At 35.0% G+C, this 19,522-nt stretch overlaps 2 protein-coding genes across 2 annotated transcripts; both read right to left on the bottom strand.

Annotated features, from left to right (window-relative positions):
- Nucleotides 1-4,363: 4,363 nt before the first annotated feature.
- On the bottom strand, nt 4,364-10,885 carry LOC117124594 (selenoprotein M-like). Its single transcript, XM_033270888.1, has 4 exons — nt 10,621-10,885; nt 7,758-7,828; nt 7,056-7,134; nt 4,364-6,731 (listed from the first exon to the last, which is right to left on the bottom strand). Exons 1-4 carry the CDS (start codon nt 10,702-10,704, stop codon nt 6,570-6,572), a joined length of 396 nt encoding a protein of 131 aa, XP_033126779.1. The 5' UTR covers nt 10,705-10,885; the 3' UTR covers nt 4,364-6,569.
- Nucleotides 10,886-12,491: 1,606 nt separating this feature from the next.
- On the bottom strand, nt 12,492-18,928 carry LOC117124591 (transmembrane protease serine 3-like). Its single transcript, XM_033270884.1, has 11 exons — nt 18,772-18,928; nt 17,925-18,219; nt 16,970-17,044; nt 16,480-16,602; nt 15,812-15,906; nt 15,525-15,666; nt 15,125-15,292; nt 14,631-14,811; nt 13,961-14,241; nt 13,595-13,749; nt 12,492-13,010 (listed from the first exon to the last, which is right to left on the bottom strand). Exons 1-11 carry the CDS (start codon nt 18,841-18,843, stop codon nt 12,831-12,833), a joined length of 1,767 nt encoding a protein of 588 aa, XP_033126775.1. The 5' UTR covers nt 18,844-18,928; the 3' UTR covers nt 12,492-12,830.
- Nucleotides 18,929-19,522: the final 594 nt, after the last annotated feature.

Here is a 19,522-nt window from a genome sequence, read left to right on the forward strand (position 1 = left end):
GCTGAAAACATTAGCCTATCCAACGCTGCTGGCTAGGCCTAGCCTTACCTCGATTTTAGGTTCTGTTATCACACATAAAAACGGCCGACATGATATTTTCCGTCGCTAGTATTGACACTTGTGAAATATAATATTTCATAGAACTTATTTCAAATTTGTTAAAAACTGATTCTGACTGAGATTTTGACACTTAAACAAACATATCTCAACCTAACCGAACGACCGCATTGTGCGAGATGCGAAGTACAAAAAGTAAACTCATTAGAGAGGGCGCACTTTATTGACTGTATAAAGTATACATAAAAACGAGAGTATTCCAGTGGATGCGATCTACAACCTCTTGATTTGCCTAGTAACGATGAATTCGTCGAGAAAATGGTAATATTTTATGAGAAATAGTCTGTATTTCTCATTTTTTTTTATTCTTTTGCGTAAAACTAAAATTCATGCCAATATTTTTCCATGATTTATAATAATTGGAGTAATGCAAATGCATATTTTCTAAAAAAAGTCATTTTTAGTGAAATTTTGCCGGGAATGGGGCTTTAAATAATGTACGGGTTCTTAACTGTAGTAAAATATTTACTAAACCCTTGTCGAAGGATTTTATATTTTCAAAGCAAAAACAATTAATATTCAATGTTAGTCGTAGATAACCGTCATATTTATGTCTGAAGATAAGAAAATCAGGGTCCCCCACCACCTGACCCTTTTTTCATCCATAACATCTTTAATTGTAATAACATTTGCAAGTGATGTGAAGCGAGGGCCAGTGGCGTAACCTGGTTCTGAGAGGCCCTGGTTCGAGAATAGGCCTACTGTTGGAGCCATTGACACATATATTAACAATAACTACTCTTTTACTGAACCCCCGCCAAACATCATTCAGGGCGGGAACCCATTTATAAATCGTCGGGAAAAAACCAAAATTCGTCGGGACGAAAACAAAAATATAGGGCCTAGGCCTATATGATTTTCTACATACCGGTACTGTATTAAGTAGACTCCAAAATCGATTAAATAAGCCTTTCAAACCCCTAAATTGTCATATTTTTTCGGGGATTCGCCCCCTGGAACGCTTTCGAGAGATTCTGAGCGACGCCCGACCACGCCCACTTTTTTGTCGCACAATACATTAAAATCTACATAAGAAAATAAACTACAGTAAATCTTATTCTATTATTATTATTATTATTATTATTATTATTATTATTATTATTATTATTATTATTATTATTATTATTATTATTATTATTATTATTATTATTATTATTATTATTATTAAGGTAATTCCGATTACGTTATAAGCACTTTTAATTATTTAGTCAATTGGTCAATAAACGAGAGATCTACAAGGTGAAAAAAGATATAATAATAGTTAACAGAGCACTAAAAATCAGGGATCTATTTTGCATTGATTGGCGATCTGTTTCACAGTGGATTTCCATCAATCACGATGATATCGGCGTTGGAGTGACAGATTTTAGTCTAGGCATAGGGGTTAGGCATAATCTATTATTAAGTTACAAACCATTTTAGATTATAATGCTCAGTGTTAAATATAAAAATTACTATTGTGCATGATATCCAATGTGACCCTGCGGCTATCCTGTGCAGGATGTGCCTACGTAAACGTACAACCAAGATTATATGCATTGCTTTATTAAATATTTTTTATAAAGGGGCTGGTCTCCTAATGATCGGGAACCTCTGGAATTTGGGATTAGGGGCCCAGGTTGCCCAGGAGGGCCCGATGCGTTGAGAGGAACATGAAAATCATTTTTTAGTGAAAGATAGCTTTCGTGCTGGGGATACGTGCTGGCCTTCATTCGAGCCCTTTGCTCGGTCCCACGAAGTTGGCTCCATTTTTTTTACACCTCAAACATCTGTGTGCCCCTTTTCCAATCCATATTTGTTAAAATAATTATGATCGATGAAATGCATGTGGTATGTTTTCACTACCATTGCTTTCTTTACGGTCATCATTACATGTGGGAGGTTAACATGTTATCAACCAATATACACGCACAGTACACCTTTGAACCATGGGAAAGCAATCTTACTCAAAACTCTATCAGGTCTCGACTCTTCATGACGTTTTGAAATATCGTGACTGTTTAAGCAAGCTTTAACAGAAACCTGCGAAGGGTTGGTAGAAGCATGGAGGTAGCCTTACCTCCATGGTCGAAGAGTGTGATACGGTAGCGTAAGGATGGGGCGGGGGGCCCTGTGGCTAATTAGACTGGTGGCCCTTTCTGTCCATTGTGGGAGTTTAAATATGCTCGTTCTTTGTTTGTCATTCTATTGTGTCTGTATTCTAAAATTTTTAACGACGAAATCGTATATGATTTCAGTGGTGGTTCGAGCAATTTAAAATAGTGGGGGGGGGTCTATACCACCTCAGCTTCACCATGTTTGGAGGAATAGTACAGTCGATGTCGACACATTATGTGCAAATGGCAGTGTTCAATGCCAGATACGCCGGTGTTACATTGATGTCCCTCCCCACCCCCTGCCCCTGTTATACCGGCAATATTTGCCAGAATAAAATGCTCCTGACAGGTAATAAAGTATTTTAAAAATAGTAACTCAGAGTTTAGGTGTAGGTGTTAGATCAGAAAACAGCCGTATGTCTGTTGAAGTCATAGTAAACATTGACTTTAACCATGATATTCTTATTTAGAATCGATTGAATAATAACTATATATTTATAATGCTAATCTGAACTGAAAAATATTCATTATTCAAGCTATTAAATCAACATGTTCACAGCTTTTTAATTAATTTTATTTACTGCATGGAAATCCAATCTCAAATTTTTAATAATTGTTTTGGTTAAAAATTTTTATTTTTTAATTAAAAAATATTGCTTCGCTCAGTCTTTTTGGAATGGGCCATGTCTGAAAGCTCGAGGCCGAAGATATTCGTTTGCTAGAGAATGCAATAGCATAGTTTGCCCTATTTTCCAAGCAGATGCTGGATAGGTCTATAGGTCCTATATTCAAAAATGAATACACAGTCAAAAAAACATTTATGTAATGTCTGAAAGTGCTTTTTTCCACCGAGCATCCGTAATTATTTTAGGCATTAGAATAATATCATCTTTTTTAAATGTATAATTTTTTGTACATAGCAGTGTTCCTGAATATTTTTTTGATACCGTACCGACAGAATTTGTTAGAATAAAAAAAAAACTCCTGACCGGCTATAAAGTATAAAAAATAGTTTCAAAACATCTCAGGGAGTGTCTTGTCGTGGGTGTTAGATCAGACAACAGCTGTTTATTTAATAGTTTTCAGACACAGCTGTAGGCCTATCATTGTAAACATTACCTTCAACGAAACATGCTATGATAATAATTATGTTGATTCTTTTTCAAATTCGATTAGCTTGTTTGGATTATGCGTGGTATTTTATCTTAATAAATGAACTACCGGTACCTGGTGATGACACTCGTTTGCTATAGCATATTTTGTCCAATTTCAAACCAGGTGTTGGATATATTCAAAAATTGAATACATACACACTCTAAAAACTATTTTTTAAAAGTCTGAGAGTGGCTTTTTCAGATCGTCCGTGTAGTGCATGTTTGATTTTGATATTGAAGTTTATTATTAAATAATTCTTTTAAATAAATTTCGTAGGCCTGTTTGAATAGATGTGTACAATTTGCATTATTATTGTAATGTTGTATTTTATATGAAACGCATTGAAATGAAACGAAGTAAATCTGAAAATGCGCTATATAGTGGTGCCATGTTTTAAAACCCATGGCGTGGTTTGGATGTCCCTACATGATCAATCACTAATTGCCTCTGCCGTCCATGTTATCGCAGGTTTCCTTAAAAATGTACGAACATTTGTTTTCATAAATATTGATATGATGTTTCTTTCTCGTTTCTTTCATCTTGATAGGACATCCTCTCCTGAACACGGGTCGAATTACTGGGCAATAATATTGATATAAAAGCCTAATAGGACATTTCTCTATGGCGCTTGAAGACATCTCTTGAAAAAAAACTTCCAAAGCAGAGGGTTATCTACTTGAAATTAGGAGGGGGGTGGAAAGGTGAAGTGGGGGGGGGGGCTAGATGATTAAGTGGGTAAGGCCCTGGCAAAGTAAGATGATTTGAGGTGATTTTAAATACTTCAGCTTAATTTTTTTTTGCTTTTCAATCCAAAAGTGAAAACAATCGCAAGCTTTTGGAAGCCTGCTCCCCACCCCCACACACACTCCTAGATAGGCTACTGTTTGGGAGATCACATCGACAATAGTTGAATATAGGCTGAATATGTTTTCAGAGCTATATAGTTTTCTGTAAAGTATAGTAAATTTCGAAACTCTGAACAGATGATAACAAAATAAACTTAAATCGTCCATTTATTCATGTTTAAAGCTAATGTACAAATATATTGCTGTAACTTAGTTACTCACAAGATTATGTTACACCAGTGTAGTCACATGTCCTCATAAGGCTAATACCTGCGGGGGTGTCAAAGTTCATAATCAGCTCTCAGTCTTTTCAAGATGAATTTTAAACCAAGAACGTCATCGTTTTGATCTGGTCAGCAGGTATTGGCCCACGTAGACATATGCACTACAGTTTATCTATCAAACCACATTAAGCTTGGCAAGGGCAACACATACTAAGGCAAGAAGAGTTGTTTGTATAGCTAATGCAATCAAATAAAATAGAAATAAAATAGCCTATGGCTTGGGACACCCTGATCAATAAAATGCAGTTTTTGATCAGGAATACTGGTACTGTATTGGCCCAGGTAGACATATTACACTATTATCTATCAAAAACAGAAAGGTTGGTAAGGCAACAGATATTAAGGCAAGAGGACTTTTTTGTATAACTTAAGCAATCAAAAAAAATAGGGAAAGCATTTTGCTACATAACCTATGGCTTTGGACATCCTGATCAATACAATACAGCACATATTACTGTAATTAAAATATTGTAAAAATGCATTATACAGTATATTGCAGTTTTCAGTGGTTTCCTGAATGATGTGCAACATGTTTCAATTAGAAATTTGAACACTTTCATTATACAGAAATACAGTGCAATGTGTCTCTTATGGATGAGTACTTTACAATAATAAATTATACTTGGGGATCAGATTCATCACTAGCCACCAAGCACAACCTCTGTGGTCTAGTGCTAAAGACACCAGGCTAGTTATCTGGAGGTCGTGGGTTCGATTCTCACCTGAATCACTAGCAAGATTTTTTTCGCAGGCATTTGGTAACGTACTGAGCATTCAGTACGATAACACACCATGCAGGACAAACATCTTTTCATATTATTTCTCCTCATGCAAAAACGTTATCGAAATACATTACAATATATATTATGGATAGATTTAAAATTAAGTACAACTAATTCCATCCCCACTTTTCAAAATTCAAACTTTACTCAAACCAGTACTGTAATTGGCATTGCAAATGTCCAGAATTATTTTTCACCTGCTGGATCAGAGCAGATACAGATTGCAGCACCCAGGAATATTCGAGGGCCCAAAAAACGCTAATCATACAAAACAAATTCATTTAATATGGATGCACAAAGCCATAGGTGTTAAAACATAACTGGATTAAGGTATATAAATGAATAAGGTACTTAATATAATGTCTTTATATGCCATAATAAATAATATATAGGCACACCTGGAATGAAGTAGGCACATCAAGTGGCATCCTGGTATCATCAAAAAAAGCAGAAGTTAAAAATTTGAATGTTTATAAATATACTAACTGTCACCTACAAAAAAACCTTGTACCAAAGATCTTATAAACACAGGATAGCGTTCTCAGTGATTTACGTGTAACAAATAGAAGCGTCGATTTGGCACAGAAAAGTAATCAGTTTTGGGAGAGGGTGTCCTAGTTGTTGCCATGGATCTGAGATAGGGTGTTCGCTTTACGCCATAAGTTAGTTACTAAGTACGTTAATTTGTTCCTTATGTTCTAAAGAGAGGGCGCATTGTAAATCGGAAGCTTCTAATTGTTGCGCGTAAACGTAAAGTCGCACGGTGTACGCTATGATCAGAGCGGTCAAGGTTCAAAAGTTTTCAATTTTTCAAGAGGGCGCTGTTCATGCGTTATTACAGAATTTGCACACATAAATCATGGAGAACGCTATCTTGTGTTTATAAGATCTTTGCCTTGTACTTATGGTATTCACTGAGGGCGCCATTACAAGTATTCTTACAGACATGGTAGTCTTTTTACAACACCTACAACTGTGGTGGATATTAATATTAATGGTTTACTCTAAAGCTATCAAATTTTATTTGAAAAGAGCTGTTGTATGCCCATATATAGTCATGATGTGCCTATATATGGTCATGATGTGATGTCATCATGACCATATTTAGGCATGTCACATGTTTTTGTCAAATAAAGTTTGATAGTCCGGACAGAGCTTAACACACTGAAATCCTGTAGTAATTCATGAATATCTATATCTAATGCAATTGTAGCAGTGCTAAAAAGACTAATGTGATATTATGAATATTTATAACAGCTGTTATGAATATTCATAATATATAATATTGAATTACAATTCATCCTTTTCATAGTCTTCATCAGTCTTTTCTACATATGGTCCATTAAGATACTCTTCTGGAACCTCTCCAAATAGCGTCTTCTTCCTGTAGAAACCTTTGTGCAACATAAGTGCAGTTAATTCTTTCTGCGACATTGGGGCCATGTCAATTTTCTGTTGGAGAGAAAGAAGACAAATTCAATAAAGCAATTTTTCATGCACAATAATGTCAATTTTTAGCGCATCATTTCCAAAACCCCAGATGGCAGCATAAAAACCCCTTGGAGGCGATCCAGGGGTGAAGTCCTTAAAAGCTCTAAAATTTTTGGTATTTGAAAGGCTAATTGAATCAATTTTAGGGTCTCATAATCTATAAAAAAAAATTATTTGTGTACAAGTTTCGACCATAAAATAGTGCATTGTATAAAGTTTTTTTTTTAAAAAGAACAGCATGTCATCTTTAAAATGTATTATAACACAAAGGATGGAAATACAAACCTCAACTACTCCACCTGCAGCATCTAAAAAGAAAAGCACTGGGGATGCACCTGACTTGGGTTTGAACACTGCATTGTGGCTAAGAATCCACAAGTCAAGGCAACTAACAAAATGTACCATCAGTCTCATTTTTCTTTACAATACAATTGTTTTTTCAAATACTTGCATTATCCAATATACAGGTCCATAACAAGTATTTCTTAAAATAAAAGCTACTCACTGTAATGCTGGTATATTATGGGACTGACATTTATTTATAATTGTTTTATTATATTGTGGGATAATTAGTTACTTATTAATATTATTATTTATGAATGAGAACAAAAGTGCTGCAAATTACTCACTTTATTATACTGGCACAAACAAGGGTTTAACATTGAGCTACAGTACTGGGCCGATGCCTTAAAGATGTTGACCCACAATAAGAAGTAGAAATTATTATTATGAGATTCTTATCTATTATTATTTATTAATCAGAAAATGGTATGGCAAAACAATTTTCTTTGTTGAAAGTCATAAAATATTTACTATATCAATAAACAATAAACATTGAGTATCATTGTGAATCTACACCTAGACAAGGACTATATACACAACAGTGAATGCAGTGCCCATTTTTGATCACCTCATCTTTTTCATCTAAAACTAAAAAAAAACTACAGAAATAATTTTCATTTTAGAAAAAAGAGATATGGAGGATACAAGTAAGGCAGGTCATTGTGAATGAACCTCTTCACTTCCGGCAGTTTGTTCAAACGTCATCCAGTGCAGCTCTGGAAATAGAGAAAGACATCAATCACTTAACACCATGCCTTGTGGGGGCAAGGCAGTAATGACATTGGTGACAACTCTAATCTACATTACAGATGACAATAATTCAACCAGATTAAAACATTATAAGTCAAGCACATGGCTTTTTTTTTTCTCACATAAATTTCAATTTTTGAAATAGCAAGAGAGACATCAAAATATGGATTTTTTTGTATTCAGAGACTAGACAAAAGAAGCATTGTTTATTAAGAATTACATGTTTTTTATGTTTTGATAACTATTATTCTCCATCTTGCTGACAGTTCCCCTTCCCCCCCCCCTTTTTTTTTCCCTTTGTTCTTTTTGAATGTTGTATTTTTAAATTTGATTCTTGATTATCCATTTTAATGTACAGTATTTACTTTGTACTTGTATCACTATTATTCAGTATCATTATTGTTTTTAACAATTTTATTCTTTATAATATATGTATTTTTAACCTACCAATTTTTAATGTTCTCCTGTTTTAATGTTTTTTTAATTGCTCTGTTAAATTTTAACGTAAATATTACTGTAATTTGTAAATCTCCTGTAATTCAGCCTTTTGGCTGCTAGTTGAAGATCAATAAAGAATAAAGATATAAAGATATTTACACAATGTTTTGGAAATAATTGTGGGAGTATTATTGAGAGATTAGGGGCCTCTTACTTCTATGTAAGTATTACAATGAGAAATTCTATTTAGGTAAGTCTGTGTACTTATTTCTGCAGCAAAACATGGTTGTTTTTTTCACTAATTTATATTTTCAAAACTATCAATTTGTACTTTAATAGTAATTGTTTAACATTGAATTAGTATACAACTCTCAATCTGTCTTGCTTATCAAAATCAAAGTATGAATTTATTTAATTTCATAATTGTATATTATTATATTGATGTCATCCATTATTATTAATATTATTATTTTATTAGTTAAGTTTTGCTTTTTAATGATTTTGTATTTGTTCATTTAATTACTGTCTGTATATATCTATGTTTAAAAATATCCAGAAGACTGGACTAACAGGCCTGAGAGCCAGAGTATTTTTCACACTATAGTTAATCCTAGACAACTTAGGTTATTTATTGTCTCAAGTATTTGTTAAATTTCATACTTGTTTTGTGTTCACTTGTTTATGTTATTGGCTGAATAAATAAAGAATGAATGAATGAATGTGGGAAACACAATTTCATTAAAAGTAAAACATTGCAGTTGCTCATTTAAAGTTATCAACAAGATGCAGATAAAAAAAATCCATATTTTATGTGTAGACTTGTACTAAGAAAATGCTTAAAGATGTGTTGTCCTATAAAAAATACCAAAAACAAATCACAAAAATAAAAATTAACTTGCTCATTTTGTAGTGACATAAAAATCATCAACTTGAACATAGAAAATAGTGTACTAAAAAAAATGTCTACCCACAATCTTACAATGAAAAATGATAGAAACACTTCCAGTTACAGGGAGTGTTATATTTCTTTCATCATTATCAAGTATATAAACTACCATACACATTTTTAAATTCAATAATTTCTATGATCAAGTTACTAATTTGTATGCTACTTACTTCAGTCATTTTTCAGAGGACAATACATCTTAAAAATGAACTCTGAATGTATGGGTTTATGTAAACAATGAGAGGAATAACATTATATGTTATCAGTTATTAGGTCAGGATGTCAGTTATTTTAGTTTTCAATGAAAGCCAACAACTTTATCATTGAGGCAATTTTTTTTGAGGAAGCAATACCAAGTAGTATTTAATATTCTATGTCAATAATTTGTATGTTACTGCAAATTGAATAAGTTATTTTCACAATTGTTTTTATGATTTTTGTCATTTTTCAGAGGGCAATGCATCTATAAAATGGACTCTGTACCAGCCGATGCATGGGTTTATGTAAACAATACAAAAATATTATAATGTTATCTGTTAATGGATCAGGATGTCACTTGATTTTTTTTAGTTTTCAATGAAACAGCTTAAAACTTAGGCTAATTATCAAACATATTCTGGATGTCGTGGTTCTGTTTCTCAACCTTAAAGTCAAAGGTTCAATACTTCGCTGTGCAATTTTGCTTTTGTCCTAATAGGCAGGCACTTTACCTACAGTTGTCTTTCTCCACCCAGGAGTACAAGTCAGTAACTGTACCTAGTAGGTTCAAACACAAAATGTGCTGATTACAGCTACAATGTTATGGAATTTTCCCAAGGGAGCTGAGTACCATATGTGATCCATGTGTGCTTGATCCCATGACCCGGGGAGGGGTGTAATAATAATGTGAATTGCTTAGAAGCCTTGTTGGCATAAAGCGCTATATAAGTCTAATTATTATTATTTCAAATATTGAATTTTATTGTATACTAAAGTTTTATTTTATTAGCCACAGGCAGATGGAATTTGCATCTCCATTCAAAAATCCATACCATACTGGAAACACCAATAGGAAGTACTTAACACCATTCCTCTACCATATGGTAATAACAAATAAAAAATATTATGTACTGACTGTACGTAGACCTCTTTCTGGAATTTCAAGTATTTATAGTATCACTGTTTGTCTTGCACCTTCAAATCATTCGTTTGATTTTCAGAAGGCTCTGCTCAGTGTAGTTTAGGCCTGGTGTAATTAGTGTTAGTAGTACTACTGTAGTAGTAGTAGAGTAGGCCCATCCCTATCTTCATGCATGAAGGCCACCCCATTCCAGTAAGATGCACTGTCCTGGTCAACTAGGACAGTGAGTTAGCTAAATGTTAGTCTAGGCTTACCTCAACTTCAGCCTTCATAACATCAGCCGAGATGGTAATGCACACAGCATGTAGGCAGAGAAGAGCCGTAAAAACAGCCTTCATCTTTTAAAAAGGAAAAATGATTATTCAGTGGTGATAAAGCTATAATTTAGGATCTTCTTTCTTATAGCGTTTCGTCAAATAATGACACGTCGAATTCTTATTTGGCGTTAGGTCTCTGTGTATTGTTTACATCAACGGTCCACTGCACATCCCCAAATGTTAGAATCCCACGCCGACTCTCAGCTGATTACAATGGTATAAATAAGGATGTAGGCCGCCCGCAGGCGGTAAGTACGGTTGGCAAAGATTTGTTAGTACTTCGGACCCTTCCGCAAGACCCGGCCTTTGGGATCTGAGCATTTGGGGTGGTCTTGGGTTGGGTCTTCAATTAGAGCGCATTCTTTTTGTTATATGATGTTAGCTGGTTCTTGAATTCGAATTAGAGGAATAAACCACAAAAAATATACGGTACATATCCCGTACATATTGACTACACTCGGCAGCTGCGTAATTTTCGTTGACAAAATAAACGGTGAACGAATCTGTAGTCTTGTCAAAAGATATGTCTTTAGAGAACATGTTTGTGCAATGTATTACATTATAATTAGTATGTCCTGTGACTGAGATGAGAAGGTAAAAGATGGTTACTTAATTAAGGCCAGGCTCTTGAGGAAATCTGTGATCATATGTTGTACAACAACTCTAAGACAAAAAAAATGGTTGCTTGACGAAAAACTTGGGAATGAGATACAAAAAATGTGGTAAAGGGGGCGTAACTACCCTTTTCCACCCTTTCGCCCGGAGCCTGACTGTACATTAACCAAATTATCAATTAAGATGGTGATAGACGAATTCAATTTAAATGACAACACATTTTTTTTTTGCCAAAAGGAAAAATATTTTCTTTTTTACTTTGGTCCATTTTAACATGGCACTAGGGGTCTATATATGCTAAACTTTCTTTTTAAGAACACATTTTATAAGAACACTGAGACTGAAATTGCTTAAAAATTAAGAACAAATTAAGAACAAAATGAGGCTGAGGTGAAATTTCAAATGAGTTTATTATTTAAAAAAAAACAAACAATTATATAACATTATGTGCAGTAGGTGTAGGCCTAACTATGTAATACCCTCTTAACACAGTACAGTAGGTGTACCTATCTGACGTTCAATTCATTCATTTTTAATTATCTTTTCCGTTGACAGGTTCCATGACATACACAGTCTTTCCTTTCCTATCATTTTGGCCTTTTTAGCTCTTGAGAACTCTCAGGTTATCAATAAATGCCCCAATTCTTTAACTCTGCTTCTATCGGGCTTCGCAAAAGAAGGCCTATCGTACTCTTTCAAATCAGTGGCCGAGTGATCGACGGACAATTATCGACGGGTACCAGCATGCGAAGCCTTGGTGAGGCCCAGTGGACCAACCCACTTTTCTTTTATTCGCAGATTGGCCACAGCTTGCCAAACCCCGGGCCCACTGTCTCCACCATTGCAGTGTCCACAACAGGTATGACAATTTCTAGCAGAAGCCAACGGGGACCAGTAGGAAATTTCAGTTTTTTTGTGTCGAAGTGACGGGGGGTGGGGCTTGGCATGACTGTTGAGGGCTTAGTCCTGCTACACCTACCCCTCATACTAACGCCGCCACTGGGTCTAACTCTACGGCCTTTATGCGTCCAATATTGATAAAACATTTTGTATTTCATGGATAGGCTACAGTAATTCAAATTAAATTCAATGTATTCCATGCTTATTATTTAAATTAAATCAAAAACAAAAACATACATACATATACATACATATCAAAACTACTTAATTCTAATACCAATTTAAAATTTAAAAAAAACACGGTTTCTAAAAATCACATATAGGCCTATCGCTTTAGCAGCCTTCGAGTTTTCAATAGCGAATATGACAGTGACAGATCACCTCCCAGAATAATAATTAAAACATTATATTTGAAGCATTCATGTTTTATACCGTACGTTACAGTGAACTAATACTATACCGTACATCTCAATTTATTTGCTATTCGAATGGATAGATCCTGAACGAAACATTGATGGATAAAATTGTAATGTATTTTTTCAAAGGGCTGGGAGAAAATACTTAAGGGCCAAAGACGCAACCTGTGGTGCCGCCACTGGCCCTCCTTTTAGAAAGCGCCAAAGTTCTTGGTCCTAAAGTTCTACAACCTCTTGTATGATCCAGTTATTGTAGTTCTGAACTTTGGTATAAACACCGGGCGTCTCCGCTCGAGCACAACCGTATCCCCAACTGGTGATACCAACGAGGTACCAGCGATCCACATTCCCGTCAGAATCGGGGTACTTGCAGACAAGGGGTCCACCGGAATCGCCCTACAATGACAATTGATATTGTTAGGCTATACTGTAAAATAAAAACACAGTTTGAGAGTGTTTATCGTATTTATGGTCATTTTGGCCTCTTTTTTAATTGTCCGGGAGAGGGGGAATATAGACACTTTAGGCTGAGGCATGGGCCTAGTTACCAACCGTCCCACATTTTAAAGTGATTTTGGATGAAACACGCATTTTGCAGAAACACATGCGTGATTAATATATTTGTCACGAATTCAGGGGAAAATGTATTTAAAATTAGAAGGAATTGGTTTTATTAAAAATATAGAAACGGTAATGCAGTATCTTGAGTCAATAGGGAGCTTTCGTTATCTCGTTCGAGAATCAATTCACCGAGAATATTTCTCTTTCCCGACCAAAACAACCAAGCCAACCACCACATACATTAGAATCTAGTAGTCGCGTGCGGTCTTGCGTGTTCATTGTCACAACCAACCGTTGATTATGTAACTGGAACCCGTCTTTATCTATCTGGGAATATTAGATGTTGAAACATAAATTTTAAATAATAATACTATTTAAAATTTATGTTTATAGTATATTATACTAATAAAGCTACACACCTGGCACGCGTCGACTCCTCCGTCCTCGTAACCAGCACATATCATGTTTGGCGTAAAATCGTCGGCTGTATAGCCATCAAACTCGTAGCAGGCACTACCTTCGCCAATATAAGGCACCTCAGCTTCAAGAAGGCTCGAGGCTGGCAACCCACTCTCTGTTTATCAAAAAAAGTAATATAGTTTTAACAATTTGGGTTTGAAATAGCTTGGTACAATCTGATTAGATGGGCCGGGAGAGGAAGCTGACCGTACGGCGACGACGAAATCGACCACGGTGACGATTATGATGAGGATAATAAATAATTTTAGATTGCAATTTTTATATGATCTTCATGATATGTTAAATATTATTCACGGCACACTTACCGCTCGTGGCTCCCCAGCCGGTTATAAAGCACATGGAGCCCGGGGAAAATATCATATCTGGTCTAGCTATGCAGATATTGTTGATGAGCGAATCGGCATTTGGTGGCGGGCTAACCGGTTCCGTCAGTTTCAAGATCGCAATATCGTTGTCTAGAGTGGTAGGGTTGTAGTCTTCATGGAGGACTATATGAGAGATGGTACTTGAGAACTGAGCGTTATCCTCGACACTTGTTGATAACTCCTGTTTTCCTAAATAAACCCGCCATCCTGCTGGATTTAAACTGAAATATAAACGAAATTGGTTTGACATATTTCCTTTATGTATCTCTGTTCAAATTTTCCTCCTCATAATCGTCATCATTCTTATTATCATCATCCTCATCGTCGTCATCATCATCGTCGCCGTCATCATCATCACCACCGTCCATCCATCCATAATAATGATAATGCCAAATACTTATATAGCACCAATTCCAAATTGAATGATCAAAGGCGCTGCGTTATACCCCTGGTCATCATAATCATCATCACCATCAATCATAATCATTATCATAATTATCATCATCATCATCGTTATCATTATCATATTAATTAAACTTAATAATATTTTAATTATTAACGATGTGGAATCATATTATTACACTTGGATTGTGTAGGTTTTACATCATACCTGTTATACACGCAGTGGGCGGCTGTAATGATGAATTGATTTTCGTACAGTGAGCCCCCACATGTGAAGAAACCATTATGAAATAACAGAGCCTGCCATGGCCAAGCACCTTCCGCTGCGTACTCTCCCCCTACGATCCTGGCTCTGGATTCCGTTGGATTCCGAGCGCCACACCCAGTAGCTGAAGGTTAAACAAGTAGTTATATCATGACTAGGTGATGTTCCAGATATAGTGCGTACATGGTTTATAAAATTACATTAATATTTTATATTAAAATATTTAAAGGGCTCTTTGAAGCTAAGGTTTGATTCACACTAGAATATTTCGACGCGTGAAGCAAACGCTACTGAGTAGAAGCATTGGTTGCGGTTGGTGTTTTCTCGTGTAAACCAAGTTGAATTACCGTACGTTCCATGGCCCCAAATAGTAGCATAATCCACGTCCCAAGCCTAAATAAAATCATATCATTTTTGTTTAAATACACAATACGCACCAGCTTCAGGTCGACAACCATCTGGTTCTAGGCAAATAAAATATTCGTGGGCGTTTCCAATGCAGTTGTCATGACTACATTCACAAATGCGAGTTCTATTCGAAATACCACTTCCACAACCAGCGTTGCACAGTGACCATGATCCCCAATCGCTCCACGCACAAGAAGCTAGAAAATGACATTTGTCGATGTTATTGTCAATGCACGTTTATCTTTTTAAATAATTTGACAAAAAAACATATTTAAACCACTTGACCATTAACATCGAATTCTGAATGTGTTATAATTATTTATTTCTATTAGTGGGCCTATTCGTGTATAAAATTGTATAGGACTAATGACATTGCCGATGACTAATAATGCTAACAGGAAAGTAATACTGTTATCAGGAGTTACTCACTCTCGTCGTCGCTTCGTTCACTACTACCATAACTTATGGAAGTCTGTGATTCGGATGTAGAACTGTGTGGCTCGCTTTCACTACTGCTAAAACTGAAACTACTTTGACCTCCGTTTTCACAGTAAACTTCATCAGAACCATCCTATTCAGAAGATAATAAGAATAAAATAAAAAGTTTTCTGTTAGTCTCTTCTTAGTAAATGATGGAGATACATATTCTCGCTGATACCTCCATTGTGAGCTTTCATAAAATTTTACTGTATAAAAAGTAATATTTGAATTCTTACGTCACAATCATTGTAACCATCACATATCCAATTATCCGGGACACATCTTGGCTGTTTTTGGCATTTTACCTTGCCTTCCGGACATTCAATTGAACCTATAGGGAATTAACAAATCAAAGTTGGTTATTGCGCGCCCTCTCAGACCTACATACATCATGGAATTACGTAATGTTTTATTGCTTTGAGAGACTCGGATCATTCACAGAATGGAGATGGACAAACGTACCGGTTTAAGATGCCCAAATGGATTCCAACGACCTCATAGTGTTAAATTTAGGTTCAGATTAGGAGCAACTACTATTTTACTAGAAATGTTACTGTAAGATTTATGTATTTATTTTAGGCGTAGTACCTCCTTGCGTAAGTGTTAGGTAAAGCCAACTTATAGGGGCGGAAAAATAAAGAAAGGAAAAGAATTTATTGATCGCTCAAAACGCATCAGAGGTTATTTCTGGGCGTCTAGACAACAAAAATTTCCCGAGGGAATGCCCCCACACCCCATAGAGTAGTATTGTCTCAGGTCGCCCTCCCCCTTTCAGACATCTCCCGACGGCGCACTTGTTGCACTTGCCCAATAATCAGTTCAAATTTGAGGTTGCAAATTTGGGCTGTTGTCTTTTTTCACATGGGTTTGGAAGACTATTACTTCGAACGAGATTTATGCTTACAATGACTTTCATCGGATAAATCTCCGCAGTCGTCGTAATCGTCACACTCCCAGTAGCTTGTAATACACGAACCATCAAAACAGGCAAAATTACCTGCCGGGCACTGTGGGCTAAGGTCTACATCTGAAACAACAACATTTATATTAATTTTATATTCAATAGACTCATACATTGTAACATTTTTAAAAATATTCAAATCTGTAATCTAACACAGGCCTATAATTCGTACCGGTATATCTATAATAGAGATCAATTTACATTTTGGTCTTAATGGTACTAAAGAAACATTGTTTTTTTACTTTGTTCACTTTTAAGCGCACCGATGTTGTTTACATTCAGATGCTATATAAAATATTGATATTATAATTATTATTATTACTATTATTATTAAATAATGTGTTATTCATATAATTCATTACACTAAATATGTAAACATTTCACATTTTTTATACCGTATGTTATGTTAATTTTTTTCCATAAGATTACCGACCTTCACAATTTTGAGGAAAGATATAACAAAGTAGTTTGTTCCATGTCAAGGTGTAATTTCCAAGGTGTACATCAGCTGAAATATAAACCACGATTACAGTTATAATATTAAAACATTTTAAATTAAAATATACAGTATTCACGCACAAAACACTCTTGCAAATGCATCCTCATGTCTTATCATTACTATGGTCATGTCACGAATGACTTATAATTCGTATCATATACGGTATTATATCAAATGGTACGGTCATCTACTCAGACTACATAGCGACACTTCAACATACACGGCTTTAGAAGGAAAGAGAAAAGACAAAAACCACAGACAGAAAATAACTTGGCTGAGTAACATTCAGAGATCTAGACTTGCATGAGTTTAATATACTCTCTTTTGCTGAACATCGTGACAAATGGCGCGAGATTTGGTAAACGCGCGAAAGACAAATAGCGTTCATATGATAATAATATCATATTATATCATAATTATATCATATCATAATCTATGATACCAAATAATTATACCATATCATATCATAATAATATATAATTATACCGGTATCATATCTACCATATCACAGTATTTTGTCTTTGCACATAGTAAATACATGACATGCAAATATACAAACTAATATACAAATATTTACTGGGTTGAGGGGCATATTTCAAAGTATCCCGAACTGAAGTCGAGGGATATAGTACAGCCTCCAGATCACTAAAGGCTATACTTTGAACTATGACCCGATTAAATCCCAGTTAATATTTGTTTTATCACAAACCCTATATACCACTACAAGAGGCATTAGAGGGCATGGCTGAAACTATTGCCCTGCTTTTAACCAATCAAATGCCTGGAATCTATGCAGTCTGTATAATAAGGACAAATATAATATAAAAGTAGTAAACATCACCATCTGAAAAACAGGCACATGCAATAATAAAATATGGTTTCAACGTACTTGATAAAGTAAAAATGCGTTCAGATGAAGCTTGTTTTCCTACAACCTTCTTCCCCGAAACACGTTCCTTTAAACGTTTCTTATTGTTCAGACGGGCGTTCATTGATTTCGCCAAACTAAACAGTTCACCAATGCTCTTCTTCAATTTTGATAATTTCTTAGAGGCGGCAATTTCATCCTCCTTTTCTGTCTTTTTCTCTTCGAGTTTTTCTGCTTCGTTGAAGTGCTTTTTATTCTCGTCTTTCTGGAGTTTCTCGATAACGTGCTGAACTCCATTTTTCTCAATTTCCAAGTTCTAAGACAAAATACAATTGTTACTCGGTGACAACTTCATTTAATTTATCAATATGTTTAGGCCACTTATAACGTTAAAAAAGCCATACAAGTTAAAATTTTAATATTACCTATTATGGATATATTGATGTATATAACAATAAATACGTTCGAAACTGTGGGAGTAATTTGGTTATATACCGTACGCCTATTCGTTATTCCGATGAGAAATTAGACTTATAGGACCCGGTATGAATTGAGGGCAGAATCAAGAGTTAGACATATAGACACTACTTCAGTACACTGCAAAATATTCTATAATCTGCACTAAAATAAGCGCATCTCAATGTTCTAAAATAAGGGCATAGCTTAAATATGTTATTACATTTTGTACAGTCACATTTGGGGATGACAGACCTACAATAGAATTTTTGCCAAATTTGAATTTGCAAATCTGTTAATACTTTACTTTTCACAGGCTGTTAAAATCAAAATAATAAGTATATTTAAACAAGAATAACCTATATTTTGAAAAGTACTACTAGGCCTAATAAACGTTAAAATGCTACCGTACCTTCTTAACAATGCGAGCTGCGTAAAGCTTAGCAACAAGACCCAGTAAAATTACACACGTCGTAAGTCGCATTTTCGAAAGTTAGCCTACTATTTGTCTCCAAAACTCGGCACCCGAATGACACATCTCGTACTTCTTAAGCATATAAGGCTCCTGGAAAACAATTCTTCAGGCAACAATCAATACCATTCAAAGTACCTGTTGCTTGTTTCTAATCCTATATACCGCTGCTGACGTACATCGAATTTAATTACATTGTATTCGGGCTGATGGGTAACGGAGCTGATGATTGTTAGAGTATAATGCGATCTGAAAATGTGCACGACTTGTTTATTTTTGGAATTTATTCCTTGAAGCAGGCTGGTTTCCCCCGGGCATATCCCCCCGGTATTTTTCCCCGTGACATTTGTCCCCCGGACTCCCCCCCCCCCGACCAATTAAAAAAAAAGAGCAAATGCAAATTAATTGCTGTTAACGTTTGTGTAACTATTATAATCCATGTCTTCAATAGCGTTATAATTTAATGATGTTGATAATAATAATAATAATAATAATAATAATAATATTATTAATAATAGCAATAATTTCTTATATTATATAGATACTTTGCCGCCTACATTTGTATAAATATTCCCATGTTATCAGTATTTTTATGCTAAAGTTTTGTAGAAAGCGTGTGTAAAAAAACTTATTTTATAAAAGAGATTATATAAATCTTGATGTATTCCTTGCATTTAAATTTTGTTTATTT

The sequence above is a fragment of the Anneissia japonica genome, unplaced genomic scaffold (genome assembly GCF_011630105.1).
Source record: "Anneissia japonica isolate Jap-2015-1 unplaced genomic scaffold, ASM1163010v1 scaffold287833_len2544123_cov190, whole genome shotgun sequence".
NCBI classification, from domain to species: Eukaryota; Metazoa; Echinodermata; class Crinoidea; order Comatulida; family Comatulidae; genus Anneissia; species Anneissia japonica.